The sequence below is a fragment of the Mirounga leonina genome, unplaced genomic scaffold, assembly GCF_011800145.1.
Source record: "Mirounga leonina isolate KUSES-001 unplaced genomic scaffold, KU_Mleo_1.0 Mir_209, whole genome shotgun sequence".
NCBI lineage: Eukaryota > Metazoa > Chordata > Mammalia > Carnivora > Phocidae > Mirounga > Mirounga leonina.
The window spans coordinates 1-22,739 of NW_023270523.1; the positions used below are offsets into that span (position 1 = coordinate 1).

A 22,739-nucleotide genomic window follows, 5' to 3' on the forward strand; every position below is an offset into this window, starting at 1 on the left:
GGCAGAGGGCCTCCTAAAAACTGTGCTGATCCCCACAAATGCCTAATGACCCTGGGAATCACTTAGCAAGAGGAAAAGCCAGACCTTTGCCCTGGCTCTGTTCACAGGTGATGGGGTTAATCGGGAATTCTCTTTTCCTTGCTCAGGGCTGTCGGTGGGGGTCTAGCTCCCCGATGACCTGGGGACACATTAGCAATGATAAGTGGGGCTTTCCAGCCCCTTTTATCCTGTTTACAATACATTGGCTCTCCTTGGACAAAACCCTGCTTCCCCCACCTTGCTCCTGGCTGTTATGTGCTACATGAGACAATTTGCTGATGGACTGTCCATGGAGGGCAGCTTCCTTGGACCCCCCTCCCCACCTCCCACAGCACCCGGGGCAACATCCCCTCCACCTGGTGGGTCCTGGAAGGAGCCACAGATGCTTGTTTTTCTTAGCTCATTGCAGCCTCTGAATTCAGAAATGCCATCCCCTCTGTCTGCTCAGCTTTAATCGAAGGGGTTGGGGAGCAAACCCAGAGGCGGTGAGATTATGTTTCTCTGGCTTTGGAGAATGACTAGGGTTTTGTTGCTGTCCAAAGCAGAAGCCATCAGAGGTGTCTTAACTTCTCTATGGCAAGGCCCTCTTTGGGTTGAACGGCAGGATGAACCAACAGCCCCTCGGGGGGCGGTGTGTGGTTGCAGCCTGGACCTAGCTCCCCTACCCACCGTCAGCTTGGGCAAGCAAGCTCATTTCTGTGAGGCTCAGGATGTGTGTCTAGAAAACCGGGGTGGCGATGCTGGTCCTGCCCCCTAACCAGGTACTTACAAGCACAGAATGAGAACCTGTTGAGAAAGTACTTGAGAAGGAGGCATTTTGTTTAACACTCTACACTGGTTGCAAGTGATGAGGCTTTCAGCAAGAATGGCCCCTCTGGGGGCGCCTGGGTGGCTCAGTCGTTAAGCGTCTGCCTTCAGCTCAGGTCATGATCTCAGGGTCCTGGGATTGAGTCCCGCGTCAGATTCCTTGCTCAGCGGGGAGTCTACTTCTCCCTCTCCCTCTACTGTTTCCCCCACTTGTCTCTCTAGCCCTCTCTCCGTGTGTGAAATAAATAAATAAAATCTTAAAAAAAAAATGGCTCCTGTGATGCAGGCCGTTTCTAATTGCCCAAAAGTCGACCCTCAAATAATTCTGGGCTTCCGAAATGGCAGGCAGGTAGAATACTGAGGAGAACAAGTTGATTAAAACAGAGTCCATTGCAAGGCAACAGATATTCAGCAAGCACATACCTAATAGTAGTCACTGAGCTGGATGCTGGGAAGGCGCAGCGGAGAAAGCCCCATCTCCCGCCCTCAGGCTGGTGGACACAGAACTGGGACACCCGCGACAAGTGCGAAGTAGGAGCACCAGGTGCCAGAGCGGCACGGGGGAGGGGTTCCCCTCCAGCCTGGGTGTCAGGGGTGCTCCCCAAGGGAGGTGAAACCAGAGCTGAGACCTGAATGAGTGGGAGTTAATCGGGCCTGAGGCAGAGGGAAGGATGTCTGAAGCACAGGGAATAGTGCATGCAAAGGCAAGAGGACACCAAAGCCGTTGTGAGAACAGCTGCAATCATGTTAGTGAGGATGGAGGGAATGGCCGGGGATGTGGTCAGTAAAGAAGGCTCTGCCTGCCAAGATAAGAATTTTTTACCGGGTTCTGTAGGCACCAGGGAACTATCAAAAATCCCAGTGTAACTATGACAGCAAATCTCTGTGTTAGAAGGATCGCTTGGGCATCATTCAAGAAGATGATTGAAGAGGGGAGGGAGTGGTTGAGGAATGATGGGACCTCTCGACGGGCTCTCATAGTCCGGTAGGGGAATTGAGCTGGTATGCTGGTGTGTGGCACAGATGGGATGGACAGTAGGGGCAAGGGGGCTCAGAAGGAAACAGGACTAGGAGATGCACCGGGAGCGGGGGGCAGAGACCAGGGTGGGGAGTATAGGGAGCACTGACAGTTTAGGAGAAGGAACCGAACGAGGCAGCCAGAGACACACAACAGATTAATTTGGTTTCAGAGACAAGAATTAAGTTCCATCAAATTGGACAGGTCAAAAATACTCTTCAGAGGTTTCAAGTTTAGCACACCACAAAGGGAACACACAGGTTGATCCCGAGTTGGTGTGCCAAATCCTGGAACCATAGAACGGTGTGGCACCTCTTGAAGCTTAAATAAAAGGAGAGAGCATGAAGGCATCGTATTGATTTTCCTGAAATGTTGCTTGACTCCATTAGCCAAGGCTCAAAGCCCTGCAGACGTTCCCCATGCATCTGTCCTGTCAGCATCCCAGCGTCATCTTTCTCTACTGCAGCGACCCTCTGCTCTGGCCCAGAGGAACCACACAGACTGCCCGGGACTCCCTCCACCTTGCCAAGTTTACCTCCCGGCTTGCCAGGAATGCCCTGCGCCTGCCTCTCCATACGTCTTAATCTTTCCTGTTACTTCAAGGTCCAGCTGAAATCTCATCCCTTCTGGAAAGCCTTCTTTCATCATCCACATTCAAAGGTATCTCTTCCTTCCCTGCATTCTGACAGAACCTAATTGTCTTTATGGCATTGTTACCTTTTCATAAGTCCTGTACCCTGTCTCTCCATCTAGATGACAAACTTTTTGAGGTCAGGTATTCATTGCTGTATAACAAACTATCCCCAAATTCAGTGGCTTAAAATCTCATCCAGTTTGCTGTTATCTCTTGATTTCCTGGGACAGGAATTCAGGCATAGCCTGAGTTCGATGATCCTTCAGTTCCATTCTTCTTCCTGTTGAGGTCACTGGGTGAAATTCAGCTGGCAGATAGACTAGTACAGAGGGTACGAGATGGCTTCTCCTACATGTCTGGTGCCTTGGCTGGGAGATCTGGCTCAGCTGAGCATGTTGAGTGGAGCACCTACACATACGGGCCTTCCAGAATGATAGTGTCAGGGTAGTTGAACTTCTTCCAAGGTGACTCAGGTTTACCAGCATGAGTGCTCCCAAAAGCTGGGTGGAAACTGCAAGAGTTCTTATGACCTGGCCTTGGGAAACCCAGCATTTCTCTTCTGCCACATTATATTGATTACACAAGTCACTAAGTCCAGCTCAGATTGAAAAGGAAATGGAATTAGACTCCATCTTTTAATGGGAGCAAAGAATATGAGACCACCTTTATTCTGCAACATGATATAGTCCTAAGATCCGGGCAAGTGAAGTCCCTGGCCCAGGTCCCAGGCCTGTGGGACCCCACTTTGGTGTGCTATTTCTGAATTTTTCTAAGTCCCCCTTCAGTGGCTGGGATCATTTTCCTCTGTTTCTGCACTTCGGGATACTGTCCAACCTTCCACCCCATACGTGGTATCGATTGACCAAGTGCCCTGAAAAGCTCCAGAGCCCATGCCTGTGGGTTGTCCAGGGCGATCTGGCAAGAAGATTGCTTCTGTCTACCAGCACAGTATTTCTTTTGTGGCATTGCCCAAGGTCACCCCACCTGAATGGTACTGACTTGCTGATTTGGGGTGATTCCCATTCATACTGGATACAGGATGAGTTCAGGACTCTGGGCTACTGACAGTCCACCATTGACCCTTGGAGCTGAGCCACCTGTTTGGGTCCACGTCATGGTTCTTGCCAGCCTGTGTTCTGACCACAAGCCTGCCTCCAGTCTACAACACACCAGAATAGTGGGGCTGGCAGCATTTTTTGCCCCATGTGGGGCTCCCCACCTTCCCTGGTAAGGGTGATTACCCCACGCCCACCACAGGTTTTGCACTGCACGTCAGGCAGTCCACCAGAGGTGGCCATGTCTGTCTTCTCTGCTCGAGACAATTACTCTGCCGACTGGCTTTTACAATCAATGTCTTCTCTTTCCTTTGATCACTCTATTGATGTCATGAGCCACTGAGTCAGTCTTAAGTAGGGCTAGGGGAAGGCCATGTATTCCTTGCATGAATGGGACTTCTTTTTTCATCCATGCACCTCCAGGCTAACTACCCTTTCTCCTCTGCCAACTGGTTTCAGTGTGGGGAAGGCAGGGGTGCAGTCAACACTGAAAGAGATCATATTCTAGGAATGCAGGGATTAAGGCCTAAAGAATGGAAGAAAAGACATAGTTGGAAGATAGATATATATATACATAATATATAATAGCTTATATATAAGTTATATTATTATAAATTTATACAAAAAAATTCTTAACAGTGAATTATTATTCATCTTTTCCTGCATACCCTGGGGAAAATTTGCCATTAGTGTCATCATCAGTGAAGCATAGTAACAAACTTTGGGTCGTCGGTATTCATGTCAGTGTGAAGGTTGATGCAGCATCATGAGTAATAATGTAACTAGCTTTAAAGAAATAAATCAAGACTCAGTTCGGGTATCATCTTCTCTTTGAAGTCCTCTTGAATCCCCAAACTAGGCTAAGTGTCACTTCTCTGTCATCACATAGTTCGTAATCACCTCTATTCCACACTCACCACATGATATTCTAAATATCTCTGTGGATGTTTCCCTTCTGTGTAGATGTGTATATTAAAGAAGGAAAAGTAAGACAAAATCAAAGAGAGAGACAAACCATAAGAGACTCTTAACTGTAGGAAATAAACTGAGGGTTGCTGGAGGAGAGTTGGGTGAGGGATGGGGTAACTGGGTGATGGGCATTAAAAAGGCCCTTGATGTAATGAGTACTGGGTGTTATATGCAACTGATGAATCACTAAACTCTACCTCTGAAACTAATAATACACTATATGTTATTTAATTGATTTTAAATAAAAAATAAAGAACTTCTATGGCAAGCTGATGGATGTTTTATTCATCTTTGTGCCCCAATCCTTGCATTGTGCCTGATACATAGTATGAGTTTAATGAATATATGTATGAAGATTCATGGAAAGAGACCACTGGACTAAGTGAGGTAGACTCTGGTGAGCTAGAAAACAGTTCTAGGAGAACAGAGGAGAGGTTGGAAGGCAAGCCACCCACAGAGATGTTGGCAGTGTAGATCAACTGTCCAGATGGCTTAGTCATAAAAGAAAATGAGATAGAAGTTAAAAATGCAGCAAGATGGAGGGATGGAGTTTTCTTCTCTTTAGAGAAAGCCCTATGCCCATATAAAGACCTAAGAGCCTGAGAAGCAGAGGGGAGGTCCTCTGGACTTCAATTTCCTTATCTGCCTTACCCACCTCACTGGGATGCTGTGAGGTCCAAAGAAGAGCAAAATGTAGGTATAAAAATTCTTTGAGAAAATTTAAAATTTCTATCCAACCTCTAAAAGCTTCTAACTACCTATAGAATTTTTAAAAAATCTGTAAATAAAAATCTACACGTGACATTTAAGATCCTCCATGATCTGGCTCCAACTTTCCTTCTAACACTACTATTGCCCCAAGCTTCCTAAACCCAGCCACGGGAGGTCTAATGTTCTTTCTCACGATTTTCCTCTTCTCAAGCTATATCCTCAGCTTCAAATGTCCTTCCCTTCATCTCTATTTAGTCCATGAACCCTTTGCGCTTTTTTTCAGAAAAATGGTACTTTGTACCATTTATAGCACTTATTCTACCTGATCATGTAGCTTGAGGGCATAATTAGCCCTCTCAACAGACTATGAGAGATGAGACGTTTGAGGGTAACTTACCTTGTATTCCTCCCCCCAGGATCTGTGCCTAGTAATAGTAGGTGCTCATGAATAAATAAATATTAGAATAAATGGAAAAATGTTAGGGAAAGAATGTACATGAGTGGACAGTCTCTTGGGACACAAAACTGGGTGGGCTCCAGGATACAGGAAAATAAAAGCATCAACTTGTCAAAGGAAGAGGAACATCTCCTCCCTTGAGAGGAACTGCAGATAAGCCTGGGAGGGTGGACACGGGTTAGGTCTACGTGGAGAGACCGAAGCGTCCAAATCCTTCAAGCCCCAACTCAAATGCCAGCTCCTACATTAAGTCTTTCCTGAATCTCCGACGGGGCTGACCCCAGCTCGGCTCAGTCTCTTTGGACTTTCTCCCTTGTAGATGTTTATTTGTACTTTTATCTTACTTCCTTTCCTAGAACGCGACCTCTTTTGAGGGCAAGAGGAACCCGGTTTCTCCCACAGCACACACGACACGTGGTAACCACTCATTCATTGTGAGTTTATTGGAAGGATGAATGGGGGGGGGCAGTAAACGGACAGATTTGACATGGGAGAAGCTTGGGTCAGAAAGGCCAGTGAAGAGCGAAACCTCCGGACCCACAGTTAGGTAGTTTACAGCGAAGGGCAGGTATGCACCTGCTCTCCCGCAGCCGGGCTCTGAGCACCTCACGTCAGTCCTCTCCGACTGCCCTTGTCAAACGCCTGACTCGATGCTGACGATCGCCCCCTGCCAAAACCTATGCTTCCTCGTCCCCAACCTGCGGCAGCGCCTCCGACTACACTTAGCCTTCTCGCCCGGGCCTCTTCTCCCGTTGCCCTCCTCCTCTCTCTCGCCACCACCGCCAGCAGGGCGCGCGTGGGGACAGCCCTGGTCGGCAGGAGGGGGCGGGTCCTGCGACCGGAAGCCGGAAGCCGCAAGCCGGAAGCGGGGCTGGGAGGACGTGTTCCGAGGAAGCCAGGGCCGGACCGGCGGGGCCGGCGACATGGAGCCGCTTTACCAGCAAACGCACAAGTGAGGGCCGCGTCGGGGCACGGGCGGGGGCGCAGCCAGGCTGGGCGAGGCCGGCTCCCCTGGCTGGGGCCTCGGGGCGTCCGCCAGTGTGGAGGCCCAGTCCTTCCGCCGGGGCGCTGCCGGGGGCAGCTCGGAAGCGCTCCATCTCTGGCGGGATGCCCCAGTCAGCGGCGGATGGAGGGTCCCGCCTGATGCGTGGGGACGTTGGGCCGGACGGCTCCTGGGATCTTCGAGGCCGTGACTACCTGCTAGGTAGACTAGGCGAAGGGAAAGTCACGCTTACAGATTATACTACTTTGTCCAGCACCTGCCAGCTTGATGCTCTGGGTTGGTAGAGCTGGTGGGGAGTGAGGCCCCTACACATAGTTTACTATTTACTTGGACCAGTCAAGGGACGTCCGAAGAAAGATCTAAGGTGTGGCCGGATGGGATGGAGGGTAAATGAGCAGTACAGACGGAATCTTCTTTAACAATTTGGAAAGATCCATCACTGGACTAAGGTCGTCAGAAAAAGCTTCCTTGTAGCCCACAGCTCCTAAATGATGTCAGCCCCTACTCTTATTGACACTGATCTTGTTGCTGCTACACTTTTCCCCTTTTTATTCTGCTATGGTTTATACTAGAGAGCATAATGATGGAGTGTTTGGTTTGGGTGAGTGAAAATATAGAGCCTACTTTGTAACGGTATTAAAATGACAGAATTTGCTCTCACCCTGGGAGCCTCAGTCTCATATAAAAATTATAGGAAGGGGCTTTAAAAATTTGACCTATGAGTCAGTTGGAAAAGGAATGACAGTTCTCACGTTGCTAAGAAAGGGCAGGTCTTTTAAAGTCTGTCTTTCCCCTCAAGTACTGAACCTGGGAGTTCTGATTCTAGACTTCTTCACCTTGTTTTTCTGATCTATAAAATGTTAGTTTTGGGCCAGTTAAACTTCCAGGCTCCTTTCAGCTTCATAATCCTGGTGATTGAGTGTCTTGAAGAAAACACACAATTCTGTGAGCATCAGCAATTAACTTTTGCAGTTGCCAAAATTAATGATTGTAGCTGAATTGACACAGCAGTAACTGAGCATATGAATTGCACTGGAACTTTGAACCCAATTTGTGGTTATCTCTTGCCGTGTCCCTGAAATTACATTGAGATCAATAGTTTAAAGTTATGTATCTTGAAAACTCCTGAACCGCCTGAGCAACGAGTGAAAAAAAAAAAAGATGAAAATCAGAATAAACATCTTACAGTTAAATAATACTGCATTCGGATGAAATTTGTAGAGGAATAAGTAGCCAGCCTTCTATTTTTGATATTCCAGTGGTTGTAAAGGTGCCCATCCATACTTGTCCCCTATATCGTCCAGCCTCATTCACCTTATTATCCCCAGAGATTCTGATTCATTAAGCCTGGAGCACAAGAAGCTCTATTTTTAAAAAGCTCTCCAAGTGTTTTTGATGAGCAGCCGGGTGTAAAAACTATTACTTTATCTCAAGACCAGTTTTTCCTTTTTTTGATTTTGCCTTCTGGTGGGAGGCTAATTATAGTAGAGGCAAAGTCAGGGAGATGAGAATGACCAGATGGTTCCCACTACTTTTAAGTAAAAACAACCGCAAAGGTGTGTGTGATGCTATGTAGGTTACATAGCAGTTTCATACTGCATTTGGATCTCTGAGCCTTTAAATAATGGTGATTATTAGTACCCTATTTTACCTAAGACTGAGGTGCCAAGGAGTTAAATGACTTGTTCATGGTCCCTCAGCCACTACATAGTGGAAGCAGAACTTGCATCCAGTATCTTTTAACTCCAAAACATTCCTGCTCACAGTGGTCAGAGGCAGCGTGGATACAAAGTGGTGTTTATGAAGGGGGATGATGGTAGTTCCATGACTTTTAAAAAGCAATTTCATTCTAAAATTCTTCCTAGATCTTCTACATCTTTTACAGACTTTTTTTTTTTTTTTTAAGTCAGCTACAGTGACTTGCTATCAGATCTCTCTGCTTATTTATGTTACTACCCAAGCCCACCATGACTCCCATGCTGGACAGGGCTAGGACTTCCGGTTTCTAGTGTCCACACCCCCAAGTCATACCTTTGTATCACCTGTTCCTTACTGGCTTCAAGTGTGTTGTCTGAATTCCCAGTTCAGTTTAAAACAGATTTCCCACTTGGTATATAGTGGTTCCCACCGTGCCATTCATACTTGCTTTGTTATTTTGCATTTACTTCCTCTCAGACATGCAATGTAGAGATTGGAATGATTTTCTTGGCTCTATCTCTCCTAGTTCATTCTAAGCATAGATGGGAAAAGTCAGTAATGTTTCCCTACAGACTAAAGTTTATCCGTTTTAGCTTGGAAAATAGTAAAAGCCACCTGAAGGGTGTTTATAGGGTGGGTGTTGCCATCATCTCTCCCTCTGTCCTCATAGAATTTAAGATCTGGAAGTGGGGGTGGTGGTGCCTGGGTGGCTCAGTTGGTTAGGCATCTGACTCTTGGTTGCGGCTCAGGTCATGGTCTCAGGGTTGTGAGATTGAGCCTGGTGTCGGGCTCCGCCCTGGGCAGAGAGCCTGCTAGGAGTTCCCTCTCTCTCTCTCTCTCTCTGCTGCACACCTCCCCCCGACTCGTGCACATTCTCGCGCGTGCTCTCTCTCTCAAGAAATTTAAAAAAATAAAAGGGACTGACAAGATCTTCCATTCCAACACACTTTGGTCAGGAAAAGGCTTTATAAAACCCAAGACAGTTCATGTACCCTGTGTTTAAGCATGCAGGAGCTCTTGTTTTTCTTCCTTTTCTTGAAGAGAGAGAGTTCATAATTATTCTCGGGGTTCTTTTCATGGGGGAGGGGCACACTGCACTGAGATCTGTCATCTTGAAATTTGTACCTTTTGGTTCTGGATCTCCCTTCAGGAACAGCAGTGGAGGACAAAGCCGTTCCTCTTCGAATGTGTTAACTCTAGATACTTGAAGAGCACCAGCTGCCCCATTTAATTTAGGGTTTTTTCCCTTTTCTTTCCTCAGAGGCTTACTATCACTAGCTTTTTGACCATTCCTCTTTGTGACTTGAGTTCTAGACTTTCCCGGTCATCTTGTTCATCCATCTTCCATTAGGGGAAGCCTTTAATAGACAGTGTCCTTTAACAGATGGCTCCCAGAATGAAGTGCCAGTCGATATTGTACATTGGACTTTTTTTAAAAAGTCTTAAGTCAAAACGCTTTTCGTCCCTGACAAATTTCATCTTACTACTTTAGCCTAAATGAAAAATGTTAATACTTGTTTTGTGGTACAATATCCTACCTGTTCATTATAGTACAGAATCATATGCAAACTTCATAAGCGTAAGTTGGTTTAAAAAAAAAAAATATTGAACAGAACATAGAGCCAAAGGCAGTCCTGTGGTAGAATGCTAGGAATCTTCCCTGGCATCCCTTGGGTACCATCATGTAGCCCACCGTGAAGCCCTCATCCTTAAAGTTTAAAATACTTGTCAATCCAATGGGAGAAATGTGATATCTCATTATTTTTAATTTGCATTCTCCTGATAACTAGTCAGGTGGAGTGTCTCTTTATATACCTATTGGCCTTTTGGGTTTTCTTTTCTGTCAGTTGCCCTTTGCCCATTTTACAGAAGTGCTTTGTTTGACTTTTCCTATTGACTTGTAGCATTTTTCTTAAATATTCTAGACATTAGTCCTTTCTCATCTGCTCCAGGTGTTTTCCAGTCTCTGCCTGTCTTTTTATTTATTTATTTATTTTAATAGTGCCTTTGCTATAGAAAAGTTGTTTTAATGTAGTCAAATTTACCAGCCTTGTGGTTTTTGAGGTTTGGGGGATAGTTTTGGTTATTGTCTTGTTTAAGAAATTCTTTAACCTGGGGCGCCTGGGTGGCTCAGTCGTTAAGCGTCTGCCTTCGGCTCAGGTCATGATCCCAGGGTCCTGGGATCGAGTCCCACATCGGGCTCCCTGCTCTGCGGGAAGCCTGCTTCTCCCTCTCCCACTCCCCCTGCTTGTGTTCCTGCTCTCGTTATCTCTCTCTCTCTGTCAAATAAATAAATAAAATCTTAAAAAAAAAAAAAAAATTCTTTAACCTGAATCATAATACGTACTCCTGTGTTTTCTTCAGAAAGTTGTTTTTTTTAATTTAAATTCAGTTACTTAACATCTAGTGTATTATTAGTTTCTGAGGTAGAGTTCAGTGATTCATTGGTTTCTTCAGAAAGTTTTAAAGCCTCACTTTTTCCGTTTGGGCTTTAAACCATTTTGAGTTTATTTTTGTGTATTATGTGAGATACCGTCTTCTGTGTGGGTAACAAACTGAGCCTTTGGCATTGATTATAGTCCATTCTTTTCCCACTCGTTTATGTCATTGAGTCCCCAAACACAGAGGACTCTTTCTAGCCTCTGTTCTTTGCTCTTGAGTCAACGTTGGGGTCAGGGTTTGTCTGTCTCTGCACTGCTACCATATTGGTTTTATTATTACAGCTTTGTAATAAGTGTTCATAGGAGGTGGGGCAGGTCATCCCTCTCATACTTAACTCGGAGTTGTCTTGGGATATTTTTTGCCCCCCACCCCTTTTTTTATTATGTTCCTGTTCCTGTCATTAATGCCGCTAATTTTCAGATTTGCTCTGTGAAGCTACCATTGAGAATTTACCTCACTGCCTACATGCAGGCCTTCTGTGAAATCCTAATTCTCCTTTCCTTCAGTGTGCCATGCAGTCCTCTACTGCTGTTTCTATGGTAACCTGATCCAGATGTTGGTTAAGTCAAGCTGCATCCCTATATCTGCCTCCAAATCTCCACGTGCCCCATTCTGAACTCTCAGGACTTACCTTACTGGAGTAGCAGTCTGGTCCCACCATCTCTAGTAGTGATTTCTAGTTTCCTCTCAGGGCCATGGGTCTCACCCAGGTGCACTCAGAGTCATTAGAGAGTTGGCCTTGCTTCTGGTGCCATGGGTCATGTTTAGAGGCTACAGGAAAGCCCTGGAAAAGACAAGAGGAAGTTGAAACCAAATTTGGGCTCCTTTGCTTGCATTGGTCAATTTGGGTTCACAGTTTGTGGTGCTCATGGTGGAGGATGGCTGCTGATGTTTCCCTCAAGGGTTGGAGAGGAAATAAGAGCTCAGCAGATTCCTTCCCTGTGCTTCTAAGGTACAGAGGCCAAAAGCACCAGGAACCAGTTGTCAGGGGCAGCATAAGCAGTAGTCCAGGCCTGATCACAGAGGCCTGCTAGGAAGGGCTCCGAGGGTGACCTTGGCCAAGCCCAGGGGAGCCTCCAGAGAGTGCTCTAGGGCCTGATGTCTGGGACCATGCTAGGGGGCCAGGGTACGGTGTTGCATTTCCACACAAGATAGCAAGCGCCTGGTATTGCCAGGGAGAGGTGTTTACCAAATAGGAGATCCCTATCTTTCAGGACCTTCTCTGATCGTTTTCTGCAGCTCATCACCTCATCCCTTCTCCCCTCCGACCCCAACTCTCTTTCAGGCCGGCCAGCCTGCTTGTAATCCACATGACATGCCTTTTTGCCTATCATTTTCTTCATCTCTTCCCTCCCCAGATCATGTCTCCCCTCTTCAGAATGATCTTCAGAACTCGCTTCACCCCACCAGTTTCCCCCAGCGTACTCGTTTATGTTTGTGCCTTTGCTTGACACCAGCACTCCTCCGCTTCCCGTTTGTTTATACTAGTACGTATGAGTGCTCTCTCAAATCTGGGGACTTTCCATGTCCCTCTGGCCTGTCATTGCTAATTACCTTGTTTCTCGAGGACCAGGATTATATCTGTCCTGCCCTTTGACTCTCCCTAGTACAGACCAGCACTCGGCACATTGGGTCAAAGAACAGAGAGTGGGATTGGCTGGGTCCAGATTGAGGTTTATCACTTGCTGTGTGACCTTGAACAAGCTACATAACCTTTCTGGCTTCAGTTGTCTTATTTACAAAATGAAGATGATAATGGTGTTTTCCTCGTGGGGTTATTGACTTCGAGAATGTCTTAGATGTGGCAAGTGCTCAGTAAATGCTGCCTGTCAGTATTATTATTCATATCCGTGTTAAATTATTAGAAACCCTGCCAAAACATGTGGCCTAAAGTGCCACTTACAAATTTTACAGTTCAGCGATGCTGTCCATTTAAATCAGTTACATGTTGGCATCAGAAAACGTGTCTTTCCTGACCAAAGCACTGTTGATTACTCCTGTCTCGCTCATTTCCTCTCTCTTCCTTTGATAGGCAGGTCCACGAGATCCAGTCTCACATGGGACGCCTGGAGACGGCAGACAAGCAGTCTCTGCACTGTGAGTAATTAACTATGGAGACCAGAGTCCTTTCTCTGATGACACGATGCTAATGGGCTGGGTTTCCTGACCGCGTTTCTGCCTCAGGGGCTTAATGATTCAGCGCAGAATGAGTTCTGTTGTTAGGGTGGACAGAAAAACCCTCTGGCAAAGTCGCTGACTTCCCTCATTGCGCCCTGTGGAATCCCACCAGTCTTATCCCCCATTACCCCTCCACTCAACCTGACATGGCCCTATGGGAATGGACATTCTCTCCTCCATCTGTCTTAATCTAATTACCCTCTAAGCAGCGCTTAGAGGAATGTACTCCATACCAACTCAGAGATACTTAACTGGAATCGGTCATTTCTTCTGAGCTGAGAACTGTGGCTTTTTAGGAGGATTATTCAGAAACGAATAGCAGTATTAATTAGTTTAGTTCCCACACCCTGGTTTCTTTGGAGAAGAGCTCTGCTTTTTGTTTCGAGGTTTCTTTGCCGTTGTAAGGAAAAGTCCTCTCTCGGAGCTGGTGAGACAGGCACCGCTGGTTCCCCACACGCTGCGGAGGCCACCCCGTCACCTCCCTGCCTGGCTGTCAGCACGCCCGATTCTGGCCACCTGTGCCTCCTTTCCACAGCCTCAAAAGCATCTCTGGGTTCTGTGCCCACCTCGTTCTCATCTAAACTGTATATCAGCTGTAGGTTGGACAGGTCCACTGTCATGTCTTTCTGGGGCGAGAAGCAGTCTGGGTGCCTTTCTTCTGTGCACAGATTAGTGTCCAATCGGCTCTGTTTGCCTTCCCAACATTCCCATCGTCATACGATTAAAAATGGAAAAGCGGTAATTTCGACTGTTTATCAAAAGGGATAAGGAAAATGAGTGTATTTATCATATCTTTACCTCTGTGGATTCTTTCCTGGGCCTTTCCTAGTGATATTTGGTCGATCTTGGGGACATCAGCGTCAGCCTGCCCATTCTTACGGAAAGCCTTAAGGGAGCGCTCCTCTGTGTTTCACACACTCATCTTCCCCTTTGCTTTTTTTTTCTTTTAACCTCATTACTGTAGGGAATTCAATTGGCAGCCTTTTTACTAGATATTTATAACTCGTATCTGAGAATAATCTCAAAGGAAAAGAGACCTCATTCTGTTTCAGAAGATACTGCATTTTGCTTAAAATATTTCATTTCTAAAAGCAAGAAATTTATTTCTACAGATTCATCTAGCTTTTTTAAAAATTGGCATTGTTATGGCTTTAACAGTTACGTGTGTGTGTGTTTAGAACAACATTTACAGAGTCACTTAGTATAACTTGAATTTTTTCCAGTTACTCACTAGTATATGTGTTTTTCTCCTTTTAAAATGTGTTTCTTTGAATTTATCGGATATGGAAAAAAGATGTGTTTAATGTATCCTTCTAATTTAAGTTTGCTGTCTCTTTTCCAGCAATTATTCTTTTTTCTCTTTTGTGCAGTAGTAGAAAACGAAATCCAAGCAAGCATAGACCAGATATTCAGCCATCTAGAACGTCTGGAGATTTTGTCCAGCAAGGAGCCCCCTAACAAAAGACAGAATGCCAAACTGTGAGTGCTCTGACACCCTCAGCCCGTGAGGGCTAGCCCAGGGGAGGCTAGCGAATATTCTGAAAATCCATTTACGCATTGAAAAATGAGACTCTGTAAAGATAAAGTTCCCCTAAAGGGCACGATTCCCTTTCAGTGATGCTTCCTCAAAATAAAAACCCTGTGAGGTTAGTGGCTCAGAAGCCTCGTGTCTCCTCACGTTGGGTCATTTTGAAATTTTGCCTCCGGTACTGCTGTTCTGACCAGACCCAGGGCCACTTGAAGCCTACTGCTGTCGGAGAGGTTGGCTCTGGCCTTTGGTTCCTGCTGCCTTCTTGGGTTGAAATGAAATCTTGCCCTTAATCACTTCAGTCAGTCTGTTTATAGTGAGATGCCAATCTTACGTTTGATACTCCCCCATGAAATTAAAATGAAACCCCCCTCACCACCTCCACCCCAGCCCCTGCTCCCGAAAGTTTTATGAAACTTTGTTGGTGCTTTACTCGAAAGATGCCCTTGGGCTTCTTCTTGGAAAGCGATACAGTCCATCGAAGGTCCGGGAGAGGTCCTTGAGCCTGCTTCCTGTCACCTGTTCCCTGTCATGCATCCAGACTCAGAGACCAGCAGAGCTTAAGTAAAGCTGCTGGAATCTCGTGGGCGACCACCCGACTGGAACCACAGGCTGCTGCTTTTTTTTCACCATCCTCAATCAAAATCAGATGATGCTGTCGGGGATAATGCGAAGCGGTGTGGGGAGAAGGGAGGAAGCATCTTCCTTGAATACAGAGCCTGGCCACTGCAGTGTGCTACCTCGGGTTCCTGACATGTAGTCTCGCTCTCCATCAATTCCAGGCGTGTTGACCAGTTGAAGTATGACGTCCAGCACCTGCAGACCGCTCTCCGAAACTTCCAGCATCGGCGGTACACAAGGGAACAGCAGGAGAGACAGCGAGAGGAGCTTCTGTCTCGCACGTTCACCACTAACGTAAGCCGGGCTCCGGGGTGGGGGATCTGCAGGTATCTGGCAGCTCCCGGGAGCTGCGGCTGGGGTCTTGGAGCTTCATCCTCTTCGGGGGTGTCTGAAGGCGACCGAGGAGGAGGAGACTAACCAGAAACGACAGTGGCCTTCGTGCATTGCCGCCGACCCTAGACCCAGACAGGGAATCTCTTTTGCTGACACAGAAGCCCGACAAGGAAGTGGTTACACTGAGGGAACGGGCAGAGGTGAAAATGACCTGGTTGGACCGGGAGGTGGAAGTTCATGTGGTGGAAACGTTTTTCTCTGGTCAGATAGAGACATGATGATGAGAACGGAGACCGTTTGTGAGGAGGGCAGCGTCCCAAAGCTGCCTTCGGGCGCTCGGCACGGCTCTGTCTGCAGCTCCAGGGTCGGGTCCGTGAAAATGTTTTTGCCCCGAATCTGAGCAGCAGTTTGGAGGATTTTGTTAACAGATATTTTGTTTTGGACAGATTGCTTAACTTTGAGCCTGTTCGAAAGTGGCCTGTTGGCTTGCATGTTTGATTTGGGGGACACCCTTGGCCCTGCCCTTGGGTTTCGATAGGATCATTTCCTGCACACGGCTGTACAGCACGCTGGCCTTTTGCGTGTCCTGCATCATATATTTCCACCAGGCGAGGTGGGTTTGGGGGCCTTTATGTTTTTTGTTTCGTTTTACAGAGAAGTTCATTTTCTGATGAGGTCTTAGCGTTCTGAGCCTGCCGTTAGAATTCAGATCAGTCCACATGTCACAGAGGTTTGTCTTTTTGCCGCGTCCCCACTGGCAGTAAATCTCCCTGAGTGTTTCAGAATGTGCCTGCATAGATTTTGCTTCTCTAGGGTAAGCAGTCACATATCAGTGGTTAACAGTTGGAAAGTGTAATGAGGATGTGCTTGGTGGTAGAGCGGTAAGCGTAGTTCCTTTCCTCTTTTTTTGGTAGTTTCCAAGTTTTCATAGATGCCTTTCAAAAGCGTAATGAACTATACAACACACTAAAAGGTTTGTGGGCTTTTGATAGTCATGGCACTGGGTATTCAGGCCTGTTTTAGGCCAGGGACGATCACTTAGAATTATTTTGTTTCTCATCAGCTTGGTGTGGTGCGGAGCACACAGTGCCCTTAGTAAAACTTGACTTGCCAAATGAACTACTTGCTGGTCATTCTGTGAGCTAAAACTAGGATACGTTTTTCTGAGCGATGGTGCCCCATTAGCTATTAGAGGGTAAGAAAGATTTGTATATAAAAGGCAGATCTGCAGATGCTGGTCAGGTGAAGAGAAGTCGATCATTGATTCATTCAAACGCTGGAGTCTTTCGCCCCCCTGAGCACTGGCCATGTGCAGAAAACACTGTTGAAGGTGCCGAGAGTAAAGCTTGGGAAGAAAGGCAAAGCCGGGGCTCCTCCCTGGGAGACGCTCCCGTGTGAGCCGCAGGGACAGAGAGCAGGTGCGTGGGAAATGATTCCGGACTTGTGCAGCAAAGAAGGAGGTGGTTTAGCCTCTTGGTGGTGATTGAAGGAGGTGAGAAGGGCACTGCTTGCCAGGCCGAAGAGTGTGCCATGGTCAGGAGGCAGGAAAGCGGAAGTACGGGCCAGTCCCGACCGAGACTGTATACGGCCCACTTTGGTGTAAACTTAGAGCCCCAGGACCAGTCTCAGGGTTTGTCTCCACAGGGTGGTTAAGAGGGCAGGGTCTGCACTCAGTAGTGAGATGCAGGCCCTGCTGGACTTAGCAGCTCCGCCTGATCTCAGACAAGCTGTTCCACCTCTCTGGGTTTCAGTTTCTTCACTCTAAAATGGGGACACTATAGTAACTATGTCGTCATGTTAAGAGTGAGGATTAAGTGAGCTTAGGGTAATGCGCACACAGAGGGGAAAGCACTTGATCAGTGTCTGTTTTTCCCTCCCTTCCTTTCTTTACAGCCCTTTCTTGCCTGCTTAGGAGAATTGTCATTCAGGCTACCATTAGCCTTCCATGGAAATGGGCTCCTCTGTCCTGAGTCTCCCATCTAATGGCAGAGATAAGCTGTAGATAAAACAGCTGCAGAACCAAAGCAAACCTTTAATACTGTGTTAAGGGAAAGCCAAGGAGGAACACGTGGACCACGCTAAGTTCATAGTCAGGGAAGTAGTCAGAGAAAGCCTTTAGGAGAAGGCCAGTGAGGCCTTGAAGGCCTGATGTTTTTCCTAGGCTGTGGTCATGGTAGAGAGGCAGGAATGAACGGGCCTTGTGTAGCGGGACTCATTTGCAGAGTGCCAAGTCGGAGGGAAGTTGCTCTTCTTCTGAGCGAACAGAGGCCACCCCAGGTCTTGGCTTTGCTTTCTCCTCTCTGTTAGGTTCCTCTGATTCTTGCACCATTTCCTCTGGCTGTTCCTCTGGCTTGGCCTTGGCCAAAAGGCAGAGCGGCCAGATGCGGTGGGACCCCAGGAGCTGACCAGCCAGCAGAGCTAATCCAGTGCCTGCGTCTCTTTCACAGGACTCTGATACCACCATCCCAATGGATGACTCGCTGCAGTTCAACTCCTCCCTCCAGAAAATTCACCACAACATGGATGACCTCATTGGAGGAGGGCACAGTATTCTGGAGGGACTGAGGGCCCAGAGACTGACCTTGAAGGTGGGGGCCCTTCTGGGGGACAGGGAAAAGGCCCCTTGTTTTGGCCTCATCCAACGGTTTGGTACCTGCGTTTACATTGCGGTTCCGTATCCTCACATTTTGAGATTTTGATGGAGTCTGGGATCCTTCCTATCAGAGCTGAATTATTGTGAGTCCACAGGTCACCACACTATCTTCGCCAGGAGCTATTTCTTGTGCTTGCAGCAAAGCATAATTTAGCATCTCTTGGTGTCTAGGTCCTTTTCCATTTACTGAACCTGTCATGAAAGTGACTGCTACAAAAGGAACCAATAAGACCAAGAAATTCCACAATTTCAGAAATGACAGAATCCACGATTCTAAGAAGGCAGATGCGGCCGTATGGGGCACCTCCCCTTCCCATGGCTTCCCAGAGAGCACTCCACACACACACACACACACACACACAGAGACACACACACACAGACCACCTTGGAACCGAGACCTTTTGTGCTCCTGTAACTGAGCCCCCGTGGGTGGGGTCTTAGGGCCGCCCTGGTAGGCCGGCAGCAGACGGCTTCTAGAGCACCAGCCGTTGACCCACAGCACCGCTAGCACTCTCGTTAGTCACAGGTGTTTCTAGAAGCCCTGCCGCATTGGCTGAGACTCAAACCTCCCCCCACCCCACCCCAGATCCCGGGAGTGGTTTACAGAAACATTACACAGATTCTGATGTCAGTCGTGGTGTTTCAGCCTCAGCCCTTTTCCTGTATCAGTGCTGATGGATAATGGGGTGTGGGCTGTGCCTATTATCAGGGTGTGGTCCCCTGCGAACGAAGCACTCCCAGCCACTGAGCTGTGAGAAACAGTCACTCGGAAGTGTGAGCCTTATCTTAGTTTTTGTTGGACCACGTTGAGCCTGTCAGCTCCGCAGGACTTCAGTACGTGGCTGGACAGCCCCTGCCATCTTTACGAAGGAGAAGGTCAGGTGAACCGTGAGGGACACTTGACCTCCTGCCGCTGGCCGTGGTGCTTCTGATGGTCTAGAAGTGTGGTCTCTGACAGCTTCACAGGTGCCCCTCTTTCTGAGCGGCCACCTGCAGTAATCTCAACTGATAAGTGATGACTCATCTGCCCTTTCTTTAGAAAACTGTCCATATCCCAGAAAAACAGTAAAACCCTTTTGTTTATTTATGTTAGCGTGTGCGAGAGCGGGGTTGGGGGGAGCTTGCAGAGGGAGAGGGAGAATCTTCAGCAGGCCCCATGCCCATCAGGGGCTCGATCCCACGACCCTGAGATCATGACCTGAGCTGAAATCAAGAGTTGGGACACTTACTGACTCAGCCCCCCAGGCGCCCCAGTAAAACCCTTTTAGAATAAGACTCACCGTATTGCACTAAGGTCGACCTGGTGGGGGTTAGTTAGAGCTTCTTGTTAAACCCAGTGTTCATTTCCCAGCAAAGTCTGGTGTCCCGGGGGGGTCCAAGCAGCATCTGCCCCTAGGCTGTCCCCAGAAGGAAGTGCAGGGAAGCCTGAGAGGCGGGTGGGGTTGGAATGTGAGTTTTCTAATTCACTTTCCTCCACGCACCTACCCTACTTGCCTTTTGTCTCTTGATTCCCGCCACCCACCTCCCACCCCGCTTCCATCCGGGGTTTTCCTGCCTAAACCATTTGAAAGGAATATAGGAGAGAGCATGAAGGAACTGGGCCGTGATTTGGAGAAATTTGTGGTTGGAAAGGAATACATTTTTTTTTTGAAATTTATGTTAATTTTCAGGTGATTTTAGAAGCTTGATACTTGCACTTTGTACAGTGGTGAAATAATCTGCTCTCAGAGCTAAGCAGAATCTTTAGCGTGAGCCTAAATTTTACCATCACTGTTGTGGAAAAAACACATCTCTGGCCTCCTCTGGCAACAGTTAAGTTGGACTTGAGAGACCCCTCTCAGGCTTATTCGTCATTGCCTGGGCTGAACCCAGGTTTTGAATTCCTGTCCTCATGTTGTTTTCACTTCTGCCTCTTCTCTCTTGCTCGTTAATGCATCGTTCATTTAAAAAATGCACGGAGGGCATTAGATGCCATCCGTAAGGATGCGGTGGGTGGTGTGTATGGAAGTAGGTTAGGGTCTGCCCCAGGAGTCATTTATACTTGTTACTTCGTAAGAAATTGAGTGTGCTTAAAAAGAAAACTTAGAAAGCAGAGAGGAAGGGCACGCTGGGTGGTGTGTGCTGTTGATTTAGGAGTAAAATACCCTTTTGGCTTTGGTGGCGTTTATGTAAGGGGTCGCTGTGTTGGTGTCTCATTCCGTGTCACCCACGTCAGACCCTCTGGTAAACATGGATGTTGACCCACACATTACACACCGGAGAATCCCAGAGGTTTCTACTCTACAAGGTGAACAGGTTAGGGAGCAGAGGAAGAGTTTTTTGATGTTGCCCTTTCAAAAAAAAATACATAAAACATTCCAACATAAAAAAATTTTCTTGAGGTATAATGTACATACAGGTGTACAGATGTAATTTGCCCGGGTCATTGGATTCTGGCAGACGCGCACCCCTTTGTAATTCACACTGCTGTCCAGACAGAGACTCTTTCCATCGGCCCTGGACAATCCGTCCTGCTTTTCCCAGCCAGATGATTCCTCCTTCCAGGCAACCATTGTTTTGATTATCTCACCATAAAGGAGTTTTGCCTGTTACTGAACTTCATATAAATGTATTCGGAAGTGTGGCTTCCTCTCAGGAGTGTTTTCCAAGCTCTTTCATATTGTTCATGTCGGTCATTAGGTCCTTTTAATTGTCAAGGAGTGTCTCCATCATGCAGACTCACCGGACATTGTTTACCCATTCTCTGGTTGACGTACACCTGGCTTGCTTCCAGTGTTTGGATATTCTCCTGTGTTTTCCTTCAGAAGCTTTATGTTTAATTCTGCGATTCATCTCAAATTCATTTTTGTGCATAATATGAATTGAGGATCTTCTCACACACGTACACATATATGATATACAGGAGACGTGTGTGTGTGTATGTCCGTGATACGTATGTGTGCTAGAGTCCATTGTTCCAGCACATTTGTGGAGAAAACTTTTCTTGCCTCCTTGCTTTGCTCTGGTACCTTAATCAAAAGTCATTTGACTGTAAGCGTCGATCTGTTTCTGATTAATGCTGCATTTTATGTGCTTTAGGCATGACCAGGAGACTGTCTGTTGGTAAAGTCCCATTCCTTGGCAAGACGAGTTGATCATTGTTTTCCGTTCTCTGCTTGTCTGCCCCAGGGGACTCAGAAGAAGATCCTCGACATTGCCAACATGCTGGGCTTGTCCAACACCGTGATGCGGCTCGTTGAGAAGCGGGCTTTCCAGGACAAGTACTTTATGATCGGTGGGATGCTGCTTACCTGTGTGGTCATGTTCCTCGTGGTGCAGTACCTGACGTGAGCCAGCCACGGCCCAAGGCTACCATCGTTCCCGCCGAGTGAGCGTCTGCGTGAGAGCGTGTGCGTGAACGCGAGAGGGGGGCCCAGAGGCTGCCTTCTGAAATGTATGCCCTTCTTAACTGTGAAGACCACTCGGAAGTAATTGTGATCTGTAACCTAGTGGGAGTTTCAAACCTGCTCTGTGTTCTGTGGTACCTTGGAGGGGGGAATTAGTGCCCCCACGATGCACGGCGCTTAGGAAATGAAAGAAGTACCTGTTCTCTCTCTCTCTTTCTTGCCCTCACTGGGGGAGGAAGTGACGGTAAGGGTAAGGGAGGAAGCAGGAAGGAGAAGATGGCTTTGCCGGTTTTGTCCACGTAGCTGCTGCGCACCCTGGGAAGGCTTTCATAGTGAGCCTTGCAGATAGGACTGTCCACTTTGTCATCGTCTGGCCTCCTGGCTCCTAATGGGTAGGTCAGAGCAGAAGCAAAACGAAGGAGGGGAAAGAGGCCTTCTTTCCCTACATCGTTGTAACAGATGGATTTCCATGCTCTTTTTTTTTTAAAGATTTTATTTATTTATTTGAGAGCAAGAGAATGAGAGGGAGGAGGGTCAGAGGGAGAAGCAGACTTCCCGCCGAGCAGGGAGCCCGATGCAGGACTCGATCCCAGGACTCTAGGATCATGACCTGAGCCGAAGGCAGTCACTTAACCAACTGAGCCACCCAGGTGCCCGATTTCCATGCTCTTGTTACTAGCTTCCCCCATCCGCCAGGGACATGCAGGTGATTAACTGCCGGTACTTGTCACCCTTCCCTGGAAGCAGCTACCTAGAGGAGACAGAGGCACTGATGCTATTGCAGAAGCTCGTAAGATTTTCCCCATGAGGGTGTTGGGTGTTGCTCCTTTCTAAAGTGAGGCCAGTATTATTCCCTGAGAATGTTTGGTCTTGAGACTGAAGACCCTGATCACTGATTTTTTTTTTCCCAGTGGTTAATAGAATGGGTGGTTTCTGCGGTTCCAGGACTGCAGCCTGGGGTCACGGCCAGGCCCTGGTGGGCCTTTGCCCCTGAGAAAGTCGCCGTATGCGGAGGTTAGTGTTGTGTCCATTACAGCGTCTTCTCTCGTTTTAGCGTCTCTGATTCTCTGGCTGTCTTCCCTTCCCTGAAATCTAGCAGCTGCCAGCCAGGCCCCCATTCTGCCCAGCCAGTGTGGGCAGGCACCACCCTGGAGACATCCCTGGTGTCCTGTGGGTCTCTGTTGTCAGGGACCAGGACATTTTTCCC

The 22,739-nt window shown here is 47.5% G+C and overlaps 1 protein-coding gene across 7 annotated transcripts; it reads left to right on the top strand.

Annotated features, from left to right (window-relative positions):
- Positions 1-1,985: 1,985 nt before the first annotated feature.
- GOSR2 (golgi SNAP receptor complex member 2) lies at positions 1,986-22,652 on the top strand. Of its 7 annotated transcripts, XM_035028917.1 has the most exons (7): positions 6,531-6,642; positions 12,866-12,930; positions 14,382-14,490; positions 15,322-15,454; positions 17,941-18,081; positions 21,315-21,513; positions 22,444-22,652. In XM_035028917.1, the coding sequence occupies exons 1-6, from the start codon at positions 6,614-6,616 to the stop codon at positions 21,474-21,476; spliced, it is 639 nt and encodes a 212-aa protein (XP_034884808.1). In that variant the 5' UTR covers positions 6,531-6,613; the 3' UTR covers positions 21,477-21,513; positions 22,444-22,652. The 7 variants fall into 7 exon arrangements, 6 of the variants coding, with proteins under 6 accessions (XP_034884812.1, XP_034884809.1, XP_034884810.1 ...); XM_035028921.1 differs by lacking the exon at positions 6,531-6,642 and adding an exon at positions 1,986-2,524 and having other exon boundaries at positions 21,315-22,652; XR_004683486.1 differs by lacking the exons at positions 21,315-21,513; positions 22,444-22,652 and adding an exon at positions 15,940-16,106 and having other exon boundaries at positions 6,084-6,642; positions 17,941-18,060.
- Positions 22,653-22,739: the final 87 nt, after the last annotated feature.